Source organism: Hemiscyllium ocellatum (genome assembly GCF_020745735.1).
Source record: "Hemiscyllium ocellatum isolate sHemOce1 chromosome 27 unlocalized genomic scaffold, sHemOce1.pat.X.cur. SUPER_27_unloc_13, whole genome shotgun sequence".
Classification (NCBI taxonomy): Eukaryota; Metazoa; Chordata; class Chondrichthyes; order Orectolobiformes; family Hemiscylliidae; genus Hemiscyllium; species Hemiscyllium ocellatum.
Window position 1 is genome coordinate 315,182 of NW_026867480.1, and position 19,070 is coordinate 334,251.

The 19,070-nt window shown below is 49.1% G+C and overlaps 1 protein-coding gene and 2 pseudogenes across 2 annotated transcripts; 1 reads left to right on the forward strand and 2 right to left on the reverse strand.

Annotated features, from left to right (window-relative positions):
* Positions 1 to 19,070, forward strand: part of LOC132807304 (zinc finger protein 271-like) — a 93,992-nt pseudogene that overhangs the window by 65,573 nt on the left and 9,349 nt on the right.
* On the reverse strand, positions 3,468 to 11,816 carry LOC132807299 (zinc finger protein 774-like). Of its 2 annotated transcripts, none has more exons than XM_060821565.1 (2): positions 11,491 to 11,816; positions 3,468 to 4,822 (listed from the first exon to the last, which is right to left on the reverse strand). In XM_060821565.1, exon 2 carries the CDS (start codon positions 4,470 to 4,472, stop codon positions 4,128 to 4,130), a length of 345 nt encoding a protein of 114 aa, XP_060677548.1. In that variant the 5' UTR covers positions 4,473 to 4,822; positions 11,491 to 11,816; the 3' UTR covers positions 3,468 to 4,127. The 2 variants fall into 2 exon arrangements, with proteins under 2 accessions (XP_060677548.1, XP_060677547.1); XM_060821564.1 differs by lacking the exon at positions 11,491 to 11,816 and adding an exon at positions 10,289 to 10,575.
* LOC132807297 (zinc finger protein 239-like) lies at positions 12,292 to 18,564 on the reverse strand (annotated as a pseudogene).

The following is a 19,070-nucleotide window of genomic DNA, read 5'->3' on the forward strand; positions in this document are numbered from 1 at the left end:
TGACTTCACCAACATCTGTACAACTTCAACATGATGTCCCAACTCCTTTATTCAATGGTGTGAACTATTAAGGTCAGTGTGCTGAATGCTTAACATCAATCTACATTGTTGATATATCATATCAGTTGCATTGACACTGTGACCTTTGGCTCTTAACTCTGCGTCTTATGATCCTGCTCCACAGCTACCCGCTGAAGGAGCAGCGCTCCGAAAGCTAGTGCTTCCAAATAAAACTGTTGGACTATAACCCGGTGTTGTGATTTTTAAACCTTGTCCCACCTCCTTTCTCATGAACACAGCCCATACCTCCGGTGCTGCTAGTAAACTGCCGATGAAACGATGCAGTGCCTGCACTCCTGAAAAGTTTATAATTTCTAATCAAACTAGCTACTCATTCACTGCTCCTTCTGATACACGACATTGGAAACTTAGTGCAGGAGGCTGCAAGAAATGAGCAGCTTTAAAAACAAAACGCTTGGAGCTTTCAATGAGAGCCTGAGCCCAGCAGTACGTTCTGGTTACCTTTATTGTGGCCCAACATTGTTACAGCCTCAGATTCAAAGGGCAGAGAAAGAGTAGTTGTTTTTTAGACAACTCAACAACAGGGGGAGGTGCAAGGGGCAGGGCAAGGCCAACAGCAGGCCCCCGCACTACGCCTGCGTTGCCTGCACAGTTTACAAAAATCCCTTCCCCTTCAGAGACTCCCCACAGTGTGTAAGCTGGCCACTCGACCCAAAGACTACACACCAATCCTCCAAAGGGTAACCCACCACGCAATTCCCAACCCCGATTGCTCAACATTTACCCCTGACAAATGCACCTAACCTGCACATCCCTGGGCACTATGGGCATTTTCGTACTGTCAATCCACCTGAACCTGGACAACTCGTATATGCCAACCAGATATCCCAACCCAATCTAGTCCCACCTGCATGGGGCCCATATCCCCCCAATTGCCTTTAAATGTTGCAATTGTAGCAGCTTCCACCACTTCTCTGGCAGCTCATTCCATACACGTACCACCTCTAAATGAGAAGGTTGCCCCTTAGGTCTCTTTCATATCTTTCCCCTCTCACCCTAAACCTATGACCTCTAGTTCTGGACTCTCCCATCCCATAGAAAAGACTTTGTCTATCTATCCTATCCACGCCCCTCGTGATTTTATAAACCTCTATAAGGTCACCCTCGGCCTCTGATGCTCCAGGGAAAAACAGCCCCAGCCTGTTCTGTCTCTCCCTATAGCTCAAATCCTCCAGTCTTGGCAACATCCTTGTAAATCTTTTTAGATTAGATTAGATTACTTAGTGTGGAAACAGGCCCTCAACCCAACAAGTCCACACGACCCGCCGATGCGTATATCACCCAGACTCATACTCCGGGCGTTTGCAAGGACTGCCACAAACACTATGTAGGACAAACAGGAAGAAGTTAGCCACCAGGATACACGCACACCAGCTAGCCACAAAAAGACACGACTCTCTATCCCTCATAGCCCTACATACAGATGAAGAAAACCACCACTTCGACTGGGACAACATCTATCCTGGGACAGGCTAAGCAAAGACATGCCAGAGAATTCCTAGAGGTCTGGCACTCCAACCACAATGCCATAAAAAAACACATCGATCTAGATACCATCTATCAACCCCTCAGAAAATGAACAGAAATGACATCACCACAAACCCCAGGAACCCTATCCAGGACAAACATATAAATCGAAAGCAGGAAACAACAGCTTCGCTTCACTTGGAGGTCGCCACTGATGATGTTACCTAGCCAGGTAATGAAACGTCTGGATATCAAACTACAGCTCAGTGAGCAAACCTACACCCTAAACCTCAACCTGAGCTACAAACCCTCACAAACCTTGCAAAGTAGAATGTATTTGCAAACTTCATGCTGCAAATACAAACCCACCCCCACAGATTATCTATCTCATGTGTGCATGAGGTAGAGAAACAGTCTATTTCCGCGCTGTTTATCTCTATTTGATAACCGATGCTTTATTTCTGTTGGTGTAAATGTTGTTGTAATTCATAGCTGGATCCTAATAGGTGTAAGGGTGACAGAATTCCTCAAGTAGGGCACTGGAAGATTCCTGGGAGATCCCTATTTCTGGTTGACTTCCTCACAAACAAGCATTAAGCACGTGCACCTATTTATTTATGATTTTGTTTCATTTTTCTTGATCGATTCCCTGCTATGACTACACCTTGTATTAGGATAGTTGACAGGCTGGGAGATTGTGGCTTGGGTCTTGATTGAATATTTTATCGTTCCAGAAGTTATAAAAGGCGGGGTCAAAGCTTTAGCAGAAATCCAGCAGAGCTGAGAACAGACCGACATCTTAGTCTGTGGGAACAGGGAGATCAACAGAGGATAGAGAAATCAGGTCCTGAAACCAGACCACCCTGTGATCAGTGCTTTGATTAGCAGCATCCTTCTACATCAGTCAATGCCAGTTGTCATACAGTGCAACAAGGCAAGTGGTATATTAGCAGGCTGAACGGAGATTAGAAGTGGGGATGTCTTCCTGCAGTTAGGGGGTCATTGAATTTATTCAAGGCTGAGTTCATCTGAGTTTTGAACAATAAAGTGTGGATTTTTATAGCTTACTTACAGTGTGGAAACAGGCCCTTCGGCCCAACAAGTCCACACCGACCCGCCGAAGCGCAACCCCCATACCCCTACATTTACCCCTTACCTAACACTACGGGCAATTTAGCATGGCCAATTCACCTGACCCACACATCTTTGGACTGTGGGAGGAAAGCGGAGCACCCGGAGGAAACCCACACAGACACAGGGAGAACGTGCAAACTTCACACAGTCAGTCGCCTGAGTCTGACTGTGAACCCGGGTCTCAGGCGCTGTGAGGCAGCAGTGCTAACCACCGTGCCGCCCATGTTGTGTGCATGAGGGTTTTTTTGTGGTTTATGTGTTGGATGCAGGTACAGTAATCACATTTAAAGTGGAAGGCAAGAAAATAGTTTTAAGACCACGACAGAACAGTTACGGTCAGACAGCACAGAAACGGACCCTTCAGTCCAACTATTCCATGCTGACTATATTCTCAAACTAAACTAGTGCCACTTGCCAGTGTTTAGCCCATATACCTCCACACCTTCCCTATTCATGTACTTATCCACATGTCTTTTAAACGTTGCATCTGAACATGCATTCACCACATCCTCTTTACATTCACTCAATACATGAAACATACTGTTTATAAACAAACTTTTCCTGATCTGTCCATTCCATGGATTCATTCTCTTTCCTTTCAGTTGCTGTAAGTCATAAATTGAAGCCCAGAATGAAATAAATGGAAAAGGAGTTGTGAAGAGAGTACCTTACTCACAGATGGTTGGCAGAGTAAGGAGGGTGCAGTCTGGAGCAAACCCGAAATGTCGATTTTCCTGCTCCTCGGACGCTGCCTGACCGGCAGTACTTTGCCAGCACCACTCTAATCTTGACCCTGATCTCCAGCATCTGCAGTTCTCACTTTCTCCTGTAAGAAATCAGCAGTTTTAAACCAAAAATCTGTTGCAGTTTAAAGCTCTCATTGAGAGTCTGAGCTCAGTGTGAAGTTCAGGTAATCTTTATTGTGACCCAACTTTGTTTCAGCTTCAGAATCTCCCAGCAGAAAGGCGTAGAAAAAGTAGCAACTTTTTAAAAACAGCTCAAGGTCAAAGTGCAACCCTCACTTTCTTCATTATTGGTCACCACTGAGTTGTCCCTTTGTAATTGGATCCTTGATATCGCCTTAACCTGGAGGAAGTATTGCCTCACTCAGCAATTTCAACCTGTATCCAAGTAAGTTGGATGAGCAGCGTAGAGTCAACCAGACTATTGTGGGTCTGGAGTCACGTGTAGGCCAGACCTCGTAAAGGATGCAGCTGGGACGACTGCTCTAATAACCGCTCAAGTCTTCCCTAAAAAAGAACTGAGTGAATCAGATGGGGGTTTTCTTCCACCCCCATCCCACCGACAATGGTTTCACCATTAGATTCTGAACTCCAAATTTCTGACCAAATTCCAATTCCGCCATCTGTTGTGGGAATCGAACTCGGGAGTCACTGGAACTGGGTTGATAGTCCAGTTGGTAAAGGCACTCGGCCGTCTTTCTTTCAATCCCCCTGCAATGCCACCTGATCCCGCTGGTAGGTCAGCAAGGAGGTGGCCTGGGTAAAGGCCTTCCCGCACTCGGGGCAACTTAAGGGCCTCTCCCCCATGTGGATCAACTGGTGGATCCGAAAGTTGGAGGAATCGCTGAAGCCCTTCCCGCAGTCAGGGCAGGGGAACGGCCTCTCCCCAGTGTGACTGCGCCAATGAGTCTCCAGGGCAGACGGGAAACAAGCCTTTCCCACAGTCGCCACACTTCCATGGTTTCTCCACGGGGCGGGATTCCTCGGGTTTCTCCACGGCCGAAGCTTCAGCCGCACACAAACGCATGTGGAGCTTCTCTCCACCATGAATTCCTCTTTCCAAACCGTATAGCTGTTACACGCTCCTCACTCAGTGCATTACAACTGTAGGGTCTCTCATCCAGTCCCACTGACGCTGAAAACGTACCCAAATAGGAACCAAACAGCTTTGCTCCTCACAGAATCATAGTTGCAAACTGTTGCGGTCCCGATGGATTGGATTGAATGACTGTCAGACATGGATGTCAAAGTAAGGACTGCAGATGCTGGAGTGTCAGAATCAGTAAGTGCAGTGCTGGAAAAGCACAGCAGGTCAGGCAGCATCCGAGGAGCAGGAGAGTCGACGTTTTGGGCATAAGGCCTTCATCTGTTGATTTTGAAACTTCCATCCTCAGATCCTGAAATGTAAAAAGAGATTACAAAAGTCATCACTGTCAGTGCAGAGTAGAAATTCTGAACAAGGAATTCTGCGGAATATTTTCTTTTGTTATTCCACAAAATTGAAAGCACCATCCCACTCTTTCTCCCCCTGTCTTCTCACTCTGATCTAACTAATTCCCCTGAAGATGCTGATTCAGGATCTTCCAGGGGCAGAAAGGCAAAAATGTCAAGACTGACATCTCTCTGAATTTTGGATAACTCCACCTGAAAGTTAATATCTTTCACAACATTGGGATACTGCTGAGAGGTGAGGAAGTCTGATTTTTGGAAGCCATAAAAAAATAATGAGTTTGTGCCAATCCCTTCCCTTCAGAGAATCCCCAGAGCGGTGAAAGCAGGCCACTCAGCCCCACAAATCCACCTCTGAAGGGTAACAGATCCACACCTATTCCCCTACCTCTATTGCTCTACATTTACCCGCTGATTAATGCACCTAACCTGCACATCTTTGGGCACGGTCAATACATCCTCACCTGGACAAGTGAAAAGTCACACCACCAGTTGAGTATTCAACAGGTTTATTTGGAAGCACTCGCTTTCAGAGCGCTGATCCTTCAGGTGGTTGTGGAGAATAAGATCATAAGACACAATTTATAGAAAAACATTATAGTGTCCTGCCACCAAAATGATATATTGAACAAACCTGGATTGTCAAGTCTTTCATCTTTTAGACTGGGTTGCAGCTATCATTCACATGTAAATCCCAGACCTTCTTGCAAGGCGCCATTTCAAGATAACTCGAGGTTTTATAGCAAAATGTGACATCTCAGTTCACACAATGCATTAAAGGTGTGAGGTCAGAGTCTGTCTGTGTCCCAGTCTTGAGTCAGACTGGTTCTACTTCCAAAGTGGAATTTACAAAATATTACATGGATTGACTGCTTACAGATTGTGTATTTTTTGAGCAAAATAGAATGTGTCTGCAAATATCATTCTGCAAATACAAATTTAACCCCATGGACTTGTTATGTGCGTCTGTGCATGAGAGAGAGAAAAAGTCAATGTCCATGCTGTATAGCTCTATGCCAATTTGATAACAGATGCTTTAGTCCTGTTGATGTAAATGTTGTTGTATGGTGTCCCATTTGAATTCCTCAAATAGGACACCATACCAATCCTTGGGAGAGCCCTATTTTGGGTGGGGAGGGGGGGGGGGGATCAAAGCTTCAACAGAAATCCAGCAGAGCTGAGAACAGACCAACATCCACATGCCTTTTAAATGTTGTAATTGTGCCAGTCTCCACCACTTCCTCTGGCAGTTCGTGCCACACATGCACCACCCTCTGTGTGAAAAGGTTGCCCCTCAGACCCCTGTTAAATCATTCTGCTCTCACCTCAAACATACGCCTTCTAGTTTTCTTGGACTCCCCTACCCTGGGGAAAAGACCTTAGGTTTCCCCCCCTATCCATGCCCATTACAAAGGTCTATAAATTTACCCCTCAGCCTCTGATGCTCCATGGAAAATGTCCCTGGCCTATTCAGCCTCTCCCTATAGCTCAAATCTTTTCTGACCCCTTTCAAAGTTTCATAACATCTTTCCTACAGCAGGGATACCAGAACTGAACGCAGTATTCCAAAATTGGCTTAACCAACATCCTGGACAGCCACAACATAACCTCCCAACTCATCTACTCGATGCTCTGACCAATAAAGGCCATCCTACCAAATGCCTCATTCACTATCCTGTCTACCTGAGACTCCACTTTCAAGGAACTATGGAACCTGCACTCCAAGGTCTCTTTGTTCTGCAACACTCCCCTTAACTGTGTCAGTCCTGCCTGGATTGCTTGACCAAAATGCAACAACTCACATTTCTCAAAATTTAATTCCATCTACCACACTTTGGCCCATCCGATCAATTCTAATTTATAGCTAACTCACTTTTCTCTTTTATTCTCTAGAAGCTGAAAATCTCCATCCCACACACTCTCCCTCCAGTCTCAGTTTACTGAACCTAATCCCTGCTGTACCTCATCCTGAAGGGTCTGGTTCATGCTGATTAATAGGCCCACACTCGGGAGGGGGCGGGGGTGGGTCTAAATGAAACCTACATAATCCTGAACAGCCCAGAGTGGACGTTGTGAAGATGTTTCCATTGGTAGGACAGACTCAGACCAGACGGCACAGACTTAGAGTAAAGGGAAGTCCTTTTAGAAAGGAGAAACTTCTTCAGCCAGAGAGCGGTGAATCTGTGGAATCTATTTCCATAGAAGGCTGTGGAGGTCAGGTCACTGGGGATATTTAAAACTGAGACAGGTTCTTGAGTATCAAGGGGATCGAGGGTTACGGGGAGAATGGGGTTGAGAAACCTAGCAGCCACGATTGAATGGGGTGATTAGACCTGATGGACTGAATGGCCTAATTTCTGCTCCTCTGACTTTGGGCCTCTTGCTGTCCTGGACACAGAGCAAGAGAGTTGGGAGCAAGACTAGGCCATTCGGTCTTTCGAGTCAGCACCAGCATTGAACAATTCATAACTGAATATGAATATACCTACAGCTAGGTGAATAGGCTGGGACTTTTTTCACTGGAACACATGAGGTTGAGAGGTGACTTTAAAAGTGGTTCATAAAATCATGAGGAGGGTAGATGAGGTGAACCGCAGGTGTCCTTTCCCTAGGATGGGGGTTTCAAGATTAGGGAGCAAATGAAGAAGGTGAGTGGGGAAAGATTTTCAAAAGACTGGAATAGTGCCTTTTTTGATTCCACACACAAACTACTCTCAATGTCCAGACACGGTGGTGGATGTAGGTACAGTAACAAGGTTTAAAAGACATTTGGATAAGTACGTGAATAGGAAAGGTTCAGAGGGATATGGGCCAAATACACACAGGTGGGACTAGTTTAGTTTGTGAACACAGTCAGCACGGTCTAGTTGGACTGAAGGGTCTGTTTCTGTGTTGTCTGACTCTGGAACTGTTCTAAACTGGTCTTAAAACCATTTTCTTGCCTTCCTCCATAAACATCCACTTCTTTCTTTCAAAAATCAGATTAACTCAGCCTTAAATTTATTCAAATGACCCCCTAACTGCAGCATGACATCCCCATTTCTGAACTCAATTCCTCTTGCTAACACACCACTTGCCTTGCTCATTGCCTGCTGCACCTGTCTGACAACTGGCACAGAAGGACGCTGATGCCCCTCTCAACATCCACGCATCATTCCTGATGAAGGGCTTGTGCCCGAAACTTCGACTGTCCTACTGCTAGGATGCACCTTGAATGAATCTACCATCCCTACCTCTGCTGGCAATGAGTTCCAGGCACCTATCACCCTGAGTAATGTACTTTCTGTGTGCATCTCCAACATGATGTCCCAACTCCTGAACTCAGCATGTGAACAATGAAGGCAAGTGTGCTGAACACCTTCTTCACCCCTGTCTACCAGTGATGTAACTTTCAAGAACAATGAACCTGAACACCTCCAGGTCTCTGTTCTCCAACATGACCCAGGGCCCTACCATTACCTGTTCAAGTCTTGCCCTCCTTTATTTTAGCAAAATGCAACCCCTCACTTATATCCATACCCCTTTCATACACACACGCTCTCGCTCAGACACACACACACCACCCCCTCAAAACTCTCACCCTCTCACAGACTCATACTCCATCACAATCACACTTTATCAAGCAGGCACACATGCAAATACACACTCACAGCGCACAGTCTTATACACAAACTCACACACACTTCCCTGAAAGGAGTTTCCCTGAAACGTCAATTTTCCTGCTCCTCAGATGCTGCCTGACTTGGTGCAGCAACACACGCTCGATCCTAAACTTATTACCCTCTAGTTCTGGACTGCCCCATCCAAAGGAAAATACCACGTCTATTTACCATATCCATGCCCCTCATGATGATATACAAGTGTATAAGGTCACTCCTCAGACTCTGGCAAGCTACGGAAAACAGTCCCAACCTGAACTTCTGTCTCTCCTCACCCGGGTAACCAAGACACATACCTGCTGTCCCAAAGTCTGCTCCCTCTCTGGATTCACTCCAGTTGCTACAAGTGAGCTTGCTCCGTTATTCATTAAAATCATGGCTGAGCTATCCATCGTCTCAGCTTCTCCTCCCTGCACTGTCACAAGGAACCCCTTTATTCCCCAACCAGACCAAATCCCACCCAACTGTGTCTTGAATATACTTAATGAAGCTGCCTCTATTGCTTCCTTGGCCAAAAGATTGCCGAGATTTTGATGAAGGGCTTTTGCCCGAAACGTCGATTTTCCTGCTGTCCAGATGCTGCCTGACCTGCTGTGCTTTTTAAGCACCACTCTAATCTAGACTATTCCATAGATTCACGACCCTCTGGGAAAAGCAGTTCCTCCTCATCTCTGTCTAAAAGCTACTCCCTCTAACCTTGACGCCTTGTCTCACCCACCAGAAATTACTGGACAGGTTAGGGCTTCATCCCCACAGTGCAATGACATTGGGAAGATGTTTCCATTGGTAGGAGAGACTAGTACTAGAGGTCACAGCTTTAAGAATAAAGGGAAGACCTTTAGGAACAGAGATAAGCAATGTCTCCTTTTCTGCCGACAGCGAGGAGCATGGACAATGTACTGGTGACACCAGCGAGCAGGTGCGCTGTTGTCACACCGAGGAGCAGGCACAATGTGCTCTGTGGCGATGCTGGTGTTATTGACAGATGTTAAATGTTCAAATGCCAAGAGGAGAAATAAAGGGTAGAGCCACAGTTCTTTTTCCCCCATGTGGCTCAACATTTTATAGCTTTTGTCTGGCTGCTCAACTTTTTTTTTTAAATGTCTTTTCCCCAGAATAGGGGTGAGGTTCACAACTACAGGGCATAGGTTTAGGGTGAGACCAGAAAGATATTAAAAGGTACCCATGGGGCAACTTTTCCATGCAGAGGATTGTGAACGTATGGAATGAGCTGCGAGAGGAAGTAATGGAGGCTGTATTTAACAGGCATCTGGATGGGTATATGACTAGGAAGGGTTAAGAGGGATATGAACCAAGTGCTGACAAATAGGACTAGATTAATTTAGGATATCTGGTTGGCATGGGCAGGTAGGCCAAATGGGTGTGTTCACGTGCTGTACATCTTTATGACTCTATATAATAAAAAAGTATATTTTTCCAAATACCAAACTATCTCCATGTTAACAAGGCTTAGTTCACCACATACTTTACTAACCATTCTCAACAGGTCCTACCCCTTGAATGACTAAGAACATACAATGCTGGTGCATAATCTTCTTCACTAGTATTTACACACTACCCTCAACAATTGCACAAGTAACAGCAAAGGGTAAACAGCACAAGGATTAAAAAACACAGTGAGGGGTAAACAGCACAAGCGCCAGTAAAAGCAGATGGAAAGTGAGTGTAAAATGTGACTATGACAGGACAGGCCCCACATTCCTTCCCCTCCGTCCCCCCCACAACCTGCCTCACCTTTCACCTCCCGGGCCCAGTACCTTCCAGGTGGCCCCATAGTTGACACAGGGGCCGCCCCACGACCAGTAGAACTCCACCACCCAGGCGGCCGACCAGTTCCCAAGCAGGTCCTTAACCCCATCCGCCTCCAGAATGGTCACCGGCTCCTGCCTGCTGTACAGCCGGCCGGTGTGGCCGTGACACAGCAGCTGCGCCAGGAAGGCGGCGGTGACCAGTGACGGGGGTCTGCCCCGGGCCGCACGGCGCCATTTTCCTAACGGCCGCCGCTTCCCCGCTCGAGCGACTTCTCCTCCCAACCGCCTTCGCCCCCCGCGTGACGTCTGCACGGGGGGATGGGCGGGGCCGGGGGAGCCTCACCGTCACCAAGCAACAGCCACCTCGCGCTACAACTGTTCATTCACAAAAACAAACTCTCCTGTCTCGCTCTGCAGCTGCAGGGGGGACACTGCCACGTTTCGAGGAGCCCTGTCTACATTGGGAAAGCTCACGGCTCCATTTAAACAGATATTCCCACATCTAATACAACGATGTTAACTTTCAACTGCGTTCAGGGAACATGTATTTTGCTCTAAGTCTATTGAGTTTAACTGCAGCATGGCTGTAGTTTTAAACTTGTTTGCTTTCCTGAACAGCTAGGTTTAAATGTTTTATTCATTAGAAGAACCAAAATTAGTGATAGTTCACATATCCACCCTGAAATGGGGTGGGTAACTGGATTGAGTGGGTAGGCGCCCTGCTAAGTTTAACTTTGGGGACAGCCTTTGAGCTGCATATGAACAAACTGCTTACATGTTGCACTTATCGACTGCTAAATATCGGCTCTTGTTATCTTAACACTTAGCCTTCTGATTGGACATTGCAAAGGTTCACCTCCCGCCCACACCCCGCCAGCACCCTTCCCAAGGGTCAGACCCTCCCTCTCTCCAGGCACACAGTCTGAATAATTGACGAAGCAAAATTCACTGTCAAATCCCATCAACATGGAAGATCCCAGCCCACCCTACCTCCCACTCTGTACCCAACCCATCCAAAAACCACAAAACATCATCTCATCTTTAAAATACAAAAGAAAAACTGGACCGCATCAAAACGTTCAACAACGGTCAACGCTATGACTGTTACACACTTTACGGAGCTACATTTCAACTTGAGTTCGTTTGCACTCCCTCATGAGAGTTCACATTAAAAGCTCATTGTACCAAATCAACAGCATGCCACAGCTCTCTGGAATTCAGCGGAATTCTTCCTGGTATCCCTCATGTTTTCTGGTTTTTTTGAGAAAGGAGACCCTCCCGTGAGCTTCGCCTTCAGATCTCCTTGGCTACGCCCAAAGTTTCGGCTGATCAGTTCAAGCACAGGGTCGCAGCCTTTTCTTGCTAAGCTCAGCTGGCGTAAACGTTAGCAACGCCTCTGGTTCCCGTTGGGATTTACGCTCCCGAGCGCAGACCTGGCCCGCAGCCTGTAGTCCCACAGTGCCTGCTGACTGCAAACTGCCCTTCTGACAGCAAAAATACAAACACGACGGGGACAGTGTTCATTTCGCTATTCTCAATGTCAACTCTGACCCCACGAAAGGTTCTCTTTTCAGGGGCGGGCATGTCAATTGCCTACTTGGGGGTTGGTGAAATGTCTCAACAAGTCTTTCGGTTTGTCTATATTTACAAGAATTCGAACCCCAACTAGACATTTACATGTAAAATCTAAGAATTATACAACGTGACACATGAAAGCATGATGAGGAGCATCTCCTGTGTCCTCTCTCAGCTCAGAGAAGACTTAAACCCCGCTCCCCCCTGTAACATTCATCCAGGTGACAAAAGGATCTTAACGCAGGCGGATTATAAGGGGTTGCTCAGTGGTCACAGCGCCAAGGGACCCGGGTTCAATTCCAGCCTCAGGGGCGACTGTCCCTATGGAGTTTGCACGTTTCCAGCCTGCGTCTGCGAGGGTTTCCTCCGGGTGCACCGGCTTCCTCCCACAATCCAAAGATGCGTAGGTGAGGGTGGATTGGCTATGCTAAATTACCCATAGTGCTCAGATATGTGTAGGTTAGGGTGGATTGGTCAGGCTAAATTACCCATAGTACCTAGGGATGTGTACGTGAGGGTGGATTGGCTATGCTAAATTACCCATAGTACTGTAAGGCCGGAATCTGTCCTTGCATGTTAGTTTTAGGAGGAGAGACAACAGACGCTCAATTGTTTGGCACAAGCAGGCTTTATTGCAGAATCGTAGTTGATACAGTGAATCACCCTGCATTCACTGGAGAAGGCACGTTCTGCCTTCCCCTCCCAAATCTGCTCCTGATATACTCTTTGCTAAGCAGAGCTTCGCGGAGCTACTAAGCATTGTCTTATTAGGACATTTCGCGTTTGCGAGGCGTTTCCTGTTATTGAGCTCATTTGGGCGTTGGCAGCTGAGCTGGCCACGTAAGCAACAGTTTCGATTCCCCAAACAGCAGCTATAGCTCCACCCTCCCTTGACTTATTTTATCCTAACAGTACCCAGGGATGTGTAGGATTGGGTAATTTAGCATGGCCAATCGACCCTAACCTACACATCCCTGGGTACTATGGGTAATTTAGCATGGCCAATCCACCCTTAGTGTAGGATTGGCCAGGCTAAATTGTCCTATAGTATCCAGGGATGTGCAGGTTTGGGTAGACTGGCCGTGCTAAATTACCCATAGTGCCCAGGGATGTGTAGGCTAGGTGGGTTAGCCAATGGGAATTGCAGGGTTACAGGCAGAGGTCTGGGTGAGGGAGGGTTGGATGGGCTGAAGGGCCTGCTCCTACACTGCATGGGTTCTCAGCGTGAGATGAGGTGCTTGACGGAAACGATGGGGAAGAGGCAGTGAAAACACAACGAGACCGTTTGAAAGTGGGAGCATGACAGGAGGGGGTGGGTAAATGGGATGTGGTGAGGGAGGGGGCTTAGGAGAGAAAGAGACACAGAAAGAGAGGGTCACACACAGATACAACTGGTGAAAGTGGGGAAGATTGTGATAGGTTCAGATAAGGTGGAGGAAGAAAAGCTGTTCCCTATTCACTGATAGTGACAAGGTCAGGGGCGGCCTGAAGTTCAGGGGTTTGAGCAGGAGAGAGAGGGGGAAAACAGAGGAAAAACAGGTTTACCCAGCAAGCAGCAATATGCTGGAATCCGCTGTCACCTCAGAGAGACAGACAGACGCAGAGGCAGAGAGGTAATCAGATGAATGGCCTCCCTGTGCTGTGAGATCCAAAAGGAGCACGCGAGCAGCTGCCCCAGTGTTTCTGGCGGTCTGAGGCATCTCCCCCTCACCCCATTACCGGTACCGCTCTCCCGTCCCATTGGCACCCTCCCGGTGAACGGCCCACTCTACCACTGCACTCAAGCTGCCCCTTCCCCCCACCCCGGGGCCTGGAAGAGGACGGAACAGCCCGTTCCGGAGCGGGGCTCGGGAACGCTGTCCATGTCCGCGACGTCCTTTCCGAGAAAGGAAACAAAAAGGACGACAGACAGGGGACCACCCGCGTCAACGGGAATGACAACATTTCACCCTCAGACAAGGCTTTGTCAAGAGACGTACAGCATGGATACAGACCCTTCGGTCTAACCCGTCCATACCGACCAAATATCCCAACCCAAACTAGTCCCACCTGCCAGCACCCGGCCCATATCCCTCCAAACCCTTCCTATTCATATACCCATCCAAATGCCTCTTAAATGTTGCAATTGTACCAGCCTCCACCACATCCTCTGGCAGCTCATTCCGTACACACACCACCTTCTGTATGAAAAAGTTGCCCTGTAGGTCTCTTTTATATCTTCCCCTCTCACCCTAAACCTATGCCCTCTAGTTCTGGATTCCCCAACCCCAGGGAAAAGACTTTGCCTATTTATCCTATCCATGCCCCTCATAATTTTGTAAACCTCTATAAGGTCATCCCTCAGCCTCCGACGCTCCAGGGGAAACAGCCCCAGCCTGTTCAGCCTCTCCCTGTAGCTCAGATCCTCCAACCCTGGCAACATCCTTGTCAATCTTTTCTGAACCCTTCCAAGTTTCGCAACAGCGGGGAGACCCAGAAATGGAAAAGACTGAAGGGGGAAGTCAGCGGTAAATCTTTTGAAGAGGTTACAAAGGAGAGACCTCTGTCTGCAGCGGGAGTGACCCCCACAGTAGCAGGTCGAGGTGGACGGCATTTAAGGAGAAGCTGGTTACAGACGTCAGGGAGAAAGGAACTGAAGGGAATGCTGCTGTAAGGGAAATCAAGTGTGAGCAAGTGAAGGGGAGGTGCGTAGAGGCTCACATGGGTCAGAAATACTGAGAGAGACCAGTTGAGCTGAAGGACCTGACTGGAGACTCAATGGGACAGAGAGTGAAATCTTGGATCCACCTGCAACAGAAGGAGAAACACGTGATTTACCTTCCAGGATTAAGCAAGTCCCGCAGATTCTGCAGATCACTTTATTGGTCACAGCACTGAGTATAGGGGTTGGGGTCTGGACAGGACGTTGGTTAGGCCACTTTTGGAATACACAGGAACCTCGATTATCCAAAGGACACATGCAGGGTGTATTTCAGTCGCTTGACGATTAGATCCCTTCCAGTGTGGAAACAGGCCCAACCAGTCCACACTGACCCTCCGAAGAGTAACCCACCCAGACCCATTTCCCTCTGACTAATGTAACTAACACTACAGGCAATTTAGCATGGCCAATTCACCCTGACCTGCACATCTTTGGACTGTGGGACGGAACCGGAGCACTAGGAGGAAACCCACGCAGACGCGGGGAGAATGTGCAAACTCCACACAGTCTGTCGCCTGAGGAGGAATGAAACCCGGGTCCCTGGTACTGTGAGGTAGCAGCACTAACCACTGAGCCACCGTGCTGGTTCATCTAATTCTGGATAATCGAAGTTCCTCTGTATTATGTGCACTTCTGGTCTATCGGAAGGATGTTCCCCCGTGTGGACCCGCTGGTGGATCTGGAGGCCGGACGAGTGGGGGAAGCCCTTGCCACAGACGGAGCAGGTGAAGGCGCCCTCGCCGGTATGCACCTGCTGGTGCCGCAGCAGGGTGGATGAGTGAGAGAAGCTCTTGCCACAGACGGAGCAGGTAAAGGACGCTCCGCGGTGTGGACCTGCTGGTGCCGCAGCAGGCTGGACGAGTGAGAGAAGCTCTTGCCACAGACGGAGCAGGTGAAGGACCGCTCCGCGGTGCGGACCTGCTGGTGCCGCAGCAGGCTGGACGAGTGAGAGAAGCTCTTGCCACAGACGGAGCAGCTGAACGGCCTCTCCCCGGTGTGGACCCGCTGGTGGGTCAGCAGGTGCGATGAGCGGGTGAAGCCCTTGCCGCAGACGGTGCAGGTGAAGGGCCGCTCCCCGGTGTGGACCTGCTGGTGCTTGAGCAGGCTGGACGAGTGAGGGAAGCCCTTGCCGCAGACGGTGCAGGTGAAGGGCCGCTCCCCGGTGTGGACCTGCCGGTGCTTGAGCAGGGTGGACGAGTGAGGGAAGCCCTTGCCGCACACCGAGCAGGTGAAGGGCCGCTCCCCGGTGTGGACCCGCTGGTGCTTGAGCAGGCTGGACGATTCGCTGAAGTCCTTCCCGCACTCGGAGCAAGCGAACGGCCGCTCCCCGGTGTGGACCCGCTGGTGGGACAGCAGGTGGGGCGACTGGGTGAAGCCCTTGCCGCAGACGGAGCAGGTGAAGGGCCGCTCCCCGGTGTGGACACGGTGGTGGATCTCCAGCATGGAGGGATAGTGGAATCCTTTCCCGCAATCCCCACACTTCCACGGTTTCTCCATGGCGCGCAGAATGCCTCCTGAGACTTCCTTTCCCCACAGTGGGCAAACTGGCTCAGGCACGTGCCCCTGTGGTTCAGGTAAAGATGATACTTTAAGAGCCTACTGAAGCAGACAAAAACGTTCAAAGAATTTTCCCCTTCTGGACTGAAAGAGGGACGTCTCTCCTATCCCACGAATCAAGGGGCTCTGTCAGACCTTCACATGGTACTCAGTTGGGGAGCTCTACCTGCAAAGCTGCTCTTCTCATATCCTGTGAAAAGGGGATTACAAAAGTCATTGCTGCCTGCACATGACAGGAATTCAGAACAGATCATTCTAGTTTCTGTAGAACTTCCCCAAAACAACCAAGTTACAATATGCAGATGCCAGTGTTGGGCTGGGGTGTACAAACATAAAAAAAAATCACACATCACCAGGTTGTAGTCCATTAGATTTGTTTAGAAGTTCGAGCTTTCAGAGCTCTGCACCTTCATCAGGTAGCTAGTAAAACCTCCAGGCGAAAAAGACAGCAGATGCTGGAGATCAGTGTGGTGCTGGAAAAGCACAGCAGGTCAGGCAGCATCCGCGGAGCAGGGAAAAAAATTTTTAAAAAAAAAAATCGACATTTCGGGCAAAAGCCCTTCATCAGGAATGAGGAAAGAATGAGGACACTTTCCTCATTCCTGAAGATGGGCTCATGCCCGAAACCTCGATTCTCCTGTTCCTTGGATGCTGCCTGACCTGCTGAGCTTTTCCAGCAACACATTTCCAGCTCTGATCTCCAGCATCTGCAGACCTCATTTTCTCCTATAACCTAGAGTTGTGTGATTTGCACGGTGGCACAGTGGTAGGGTGGCACGGTGGCACAGTGGTTAGGGCAGCACGGTGGCACAGTGGTTAGCACTGCTGCCTCACAGCGCCAGGGACCTGGGTTCAATTCCCACCTCAGGCGACTGACTGTGTGGAGTTTGCACGTTCTCCCCGTGTCTGCGTGGGTTTCCTCCGGGTGCTCCGGTTTCCTCCCACAGTCCAAAGATGTGCGGGTCAGATGAATTGGCCATGCAAAATTGCCCATAGTGTTAGGTAAGGGGTATGGGTGGGTTGCGCTTCGGCGGGTCGGTGTGGACTTGTTGGGCCGAAGGGCCTGTTTCCACACTGTAAGTAATCTAATCTCCTGTTCCTTGGATGCTGCCTGACCTGCTGAGCTTTTCCAGCAACACATTTCCAGCTCTGATCTCCAGCATCTGCAGACCTCATTTTCTCCTATAACCTAGAGTTGTGTGATTTTTAACTTTAAAAAGTGTTGCAAATCTCCACCACACACACACACACACACACACAGACACACACACACTTTTCTTCAATTCTCACTCTGCTGTTTCTGATATTACCCATCCCCCAGTATTGTCCAGAAAGGGACTTATTACCTAAAAAAGCTGTAAAACTCCATCCCACACACTCTTTAACACTTGCTGTACCTAATATCCCACCTCCCTCCATGCTCCAGCAGGGTCTGACTGATGCTCATTGACTGAGCCACACTCACCTCTTCCTGGACACAGCGACCCTCCAGACCAACACAACATCAGCTACCCATAACCCCCCCGCAACGGCGCATGTGCAGGGGCATCCGGTCACGTGAATCGAGGGACCGCCGTCGTCACAAAGGCCGCGCGTTCATTGGACGAAGTGCCCGTCCGTGCGGCGGCGCTGGTCTTTGTTACGCCCACGTGACCTATCTCCTCCTCCACCCCCCACGCGCCCCTCCCTTCACCTCGACACGGGGAGGCATGACCAATGGGGAGCCTTGGAGGACCGGAAGGAAGGCTGGTCCTCCTACCAATCAGAGCATCCCCTCATTGTCTGAATGCGGAAGTTGGAGCATGAGCTCCTGCTGCTCTCTCTCTCTGAATGAAGATTGAGTGTTACCCCAGACTGCACCAACCTCTGTGAGTACAGCACCCTCTCTTCTCACCCCTCCTACTCCATTTCTTTTCTCATTTTGGGATTAAACTGTTGGTTTGTAGGAAGTGAAGTGAAAGGAGGTGAACTCAGGAAAGGTGGATATGCTGGATGCATTGGTCTAGATCGCTGTCTCTGTCCCTCTGTGTCTGTTTGTCTTTGTTCCTCTGTGTCTGTGTCTCTCTCTCTCGTGTCCTTCATCAGGAATTGCGGAGGGGGAGGGGTGGAAAGGGTGCTGAGAGATAAATAGGAAGGTGGGAGTGGGGCTGGGGGTAAGGTAGATGCAGGTTGGGGGTGGTGGTGATGGCAACAGGGTGGAGCAGATTGGTGGGAAGGAAGGTGGACAGGTGGGACAGTTCAAGAGGGTGGTGCTGAGTTGGAGGGTTGGAGCTGGGGTGGGAGGGGGGAGGGAATGTGAGGAAACTGATGATATCGATGTTGATGCCATGTGGTTTCAGGGTCCTAGGCCACCTGATACCTGGAGGAAGAATGCCTCTGCATTGGGACCCTCCAACCATACGGGATCAATATTGATTTCACCAGTTTCCTCATTCCTCCCCCTCCCGGCCCCTGCCCAATCCCAGATACAACCCTCGAACTTGGGACTGCTCTTTTGAACTGTCCCACCTGTCCATCTGCCTTCCTATCTATCTGCTCCACCCTCCTCTCTGACCTGTCACCTTCTTCCCCCGCTTTCATCTACCCATAGCATTCTCAGCTCCCTTCCCCCAGTCCCACCTCCCTCCCATTTATCTCTCAGTCCCTTTGGGCCCACCCCACATTCCTAATCAAGGGGTTATGCCAAAAAACGTCAAACCTCCTGCTCCTCAGATGCTGGCTGACCTGCTGTACTCTTGCAGCACCAGACATTTTGGTGCTTATTTGTCTGGATGTTCTGATGTGACCCATTCGCAGATGTGAAGTCACATTCGAGAAAAACTCCTCCATGGAATGTGGGCTTTCTTTTTGGCAAGGCCAACAATGTTTTTGTCACTAACTGCCCTTCAGACAAGAGGATTGCCAGACTTTAGGGGGCATTTTAAAAGTCAAG

Coding starts and splice junctions, on each gene's coding strand:
- LOC132807299 (XM_060821565.1), bottom strand. CDS start 4,472: ATGGTGGAGAGAAGCTCCACATGCGTTTGTGTGCGGCTGAAGCTTCGG.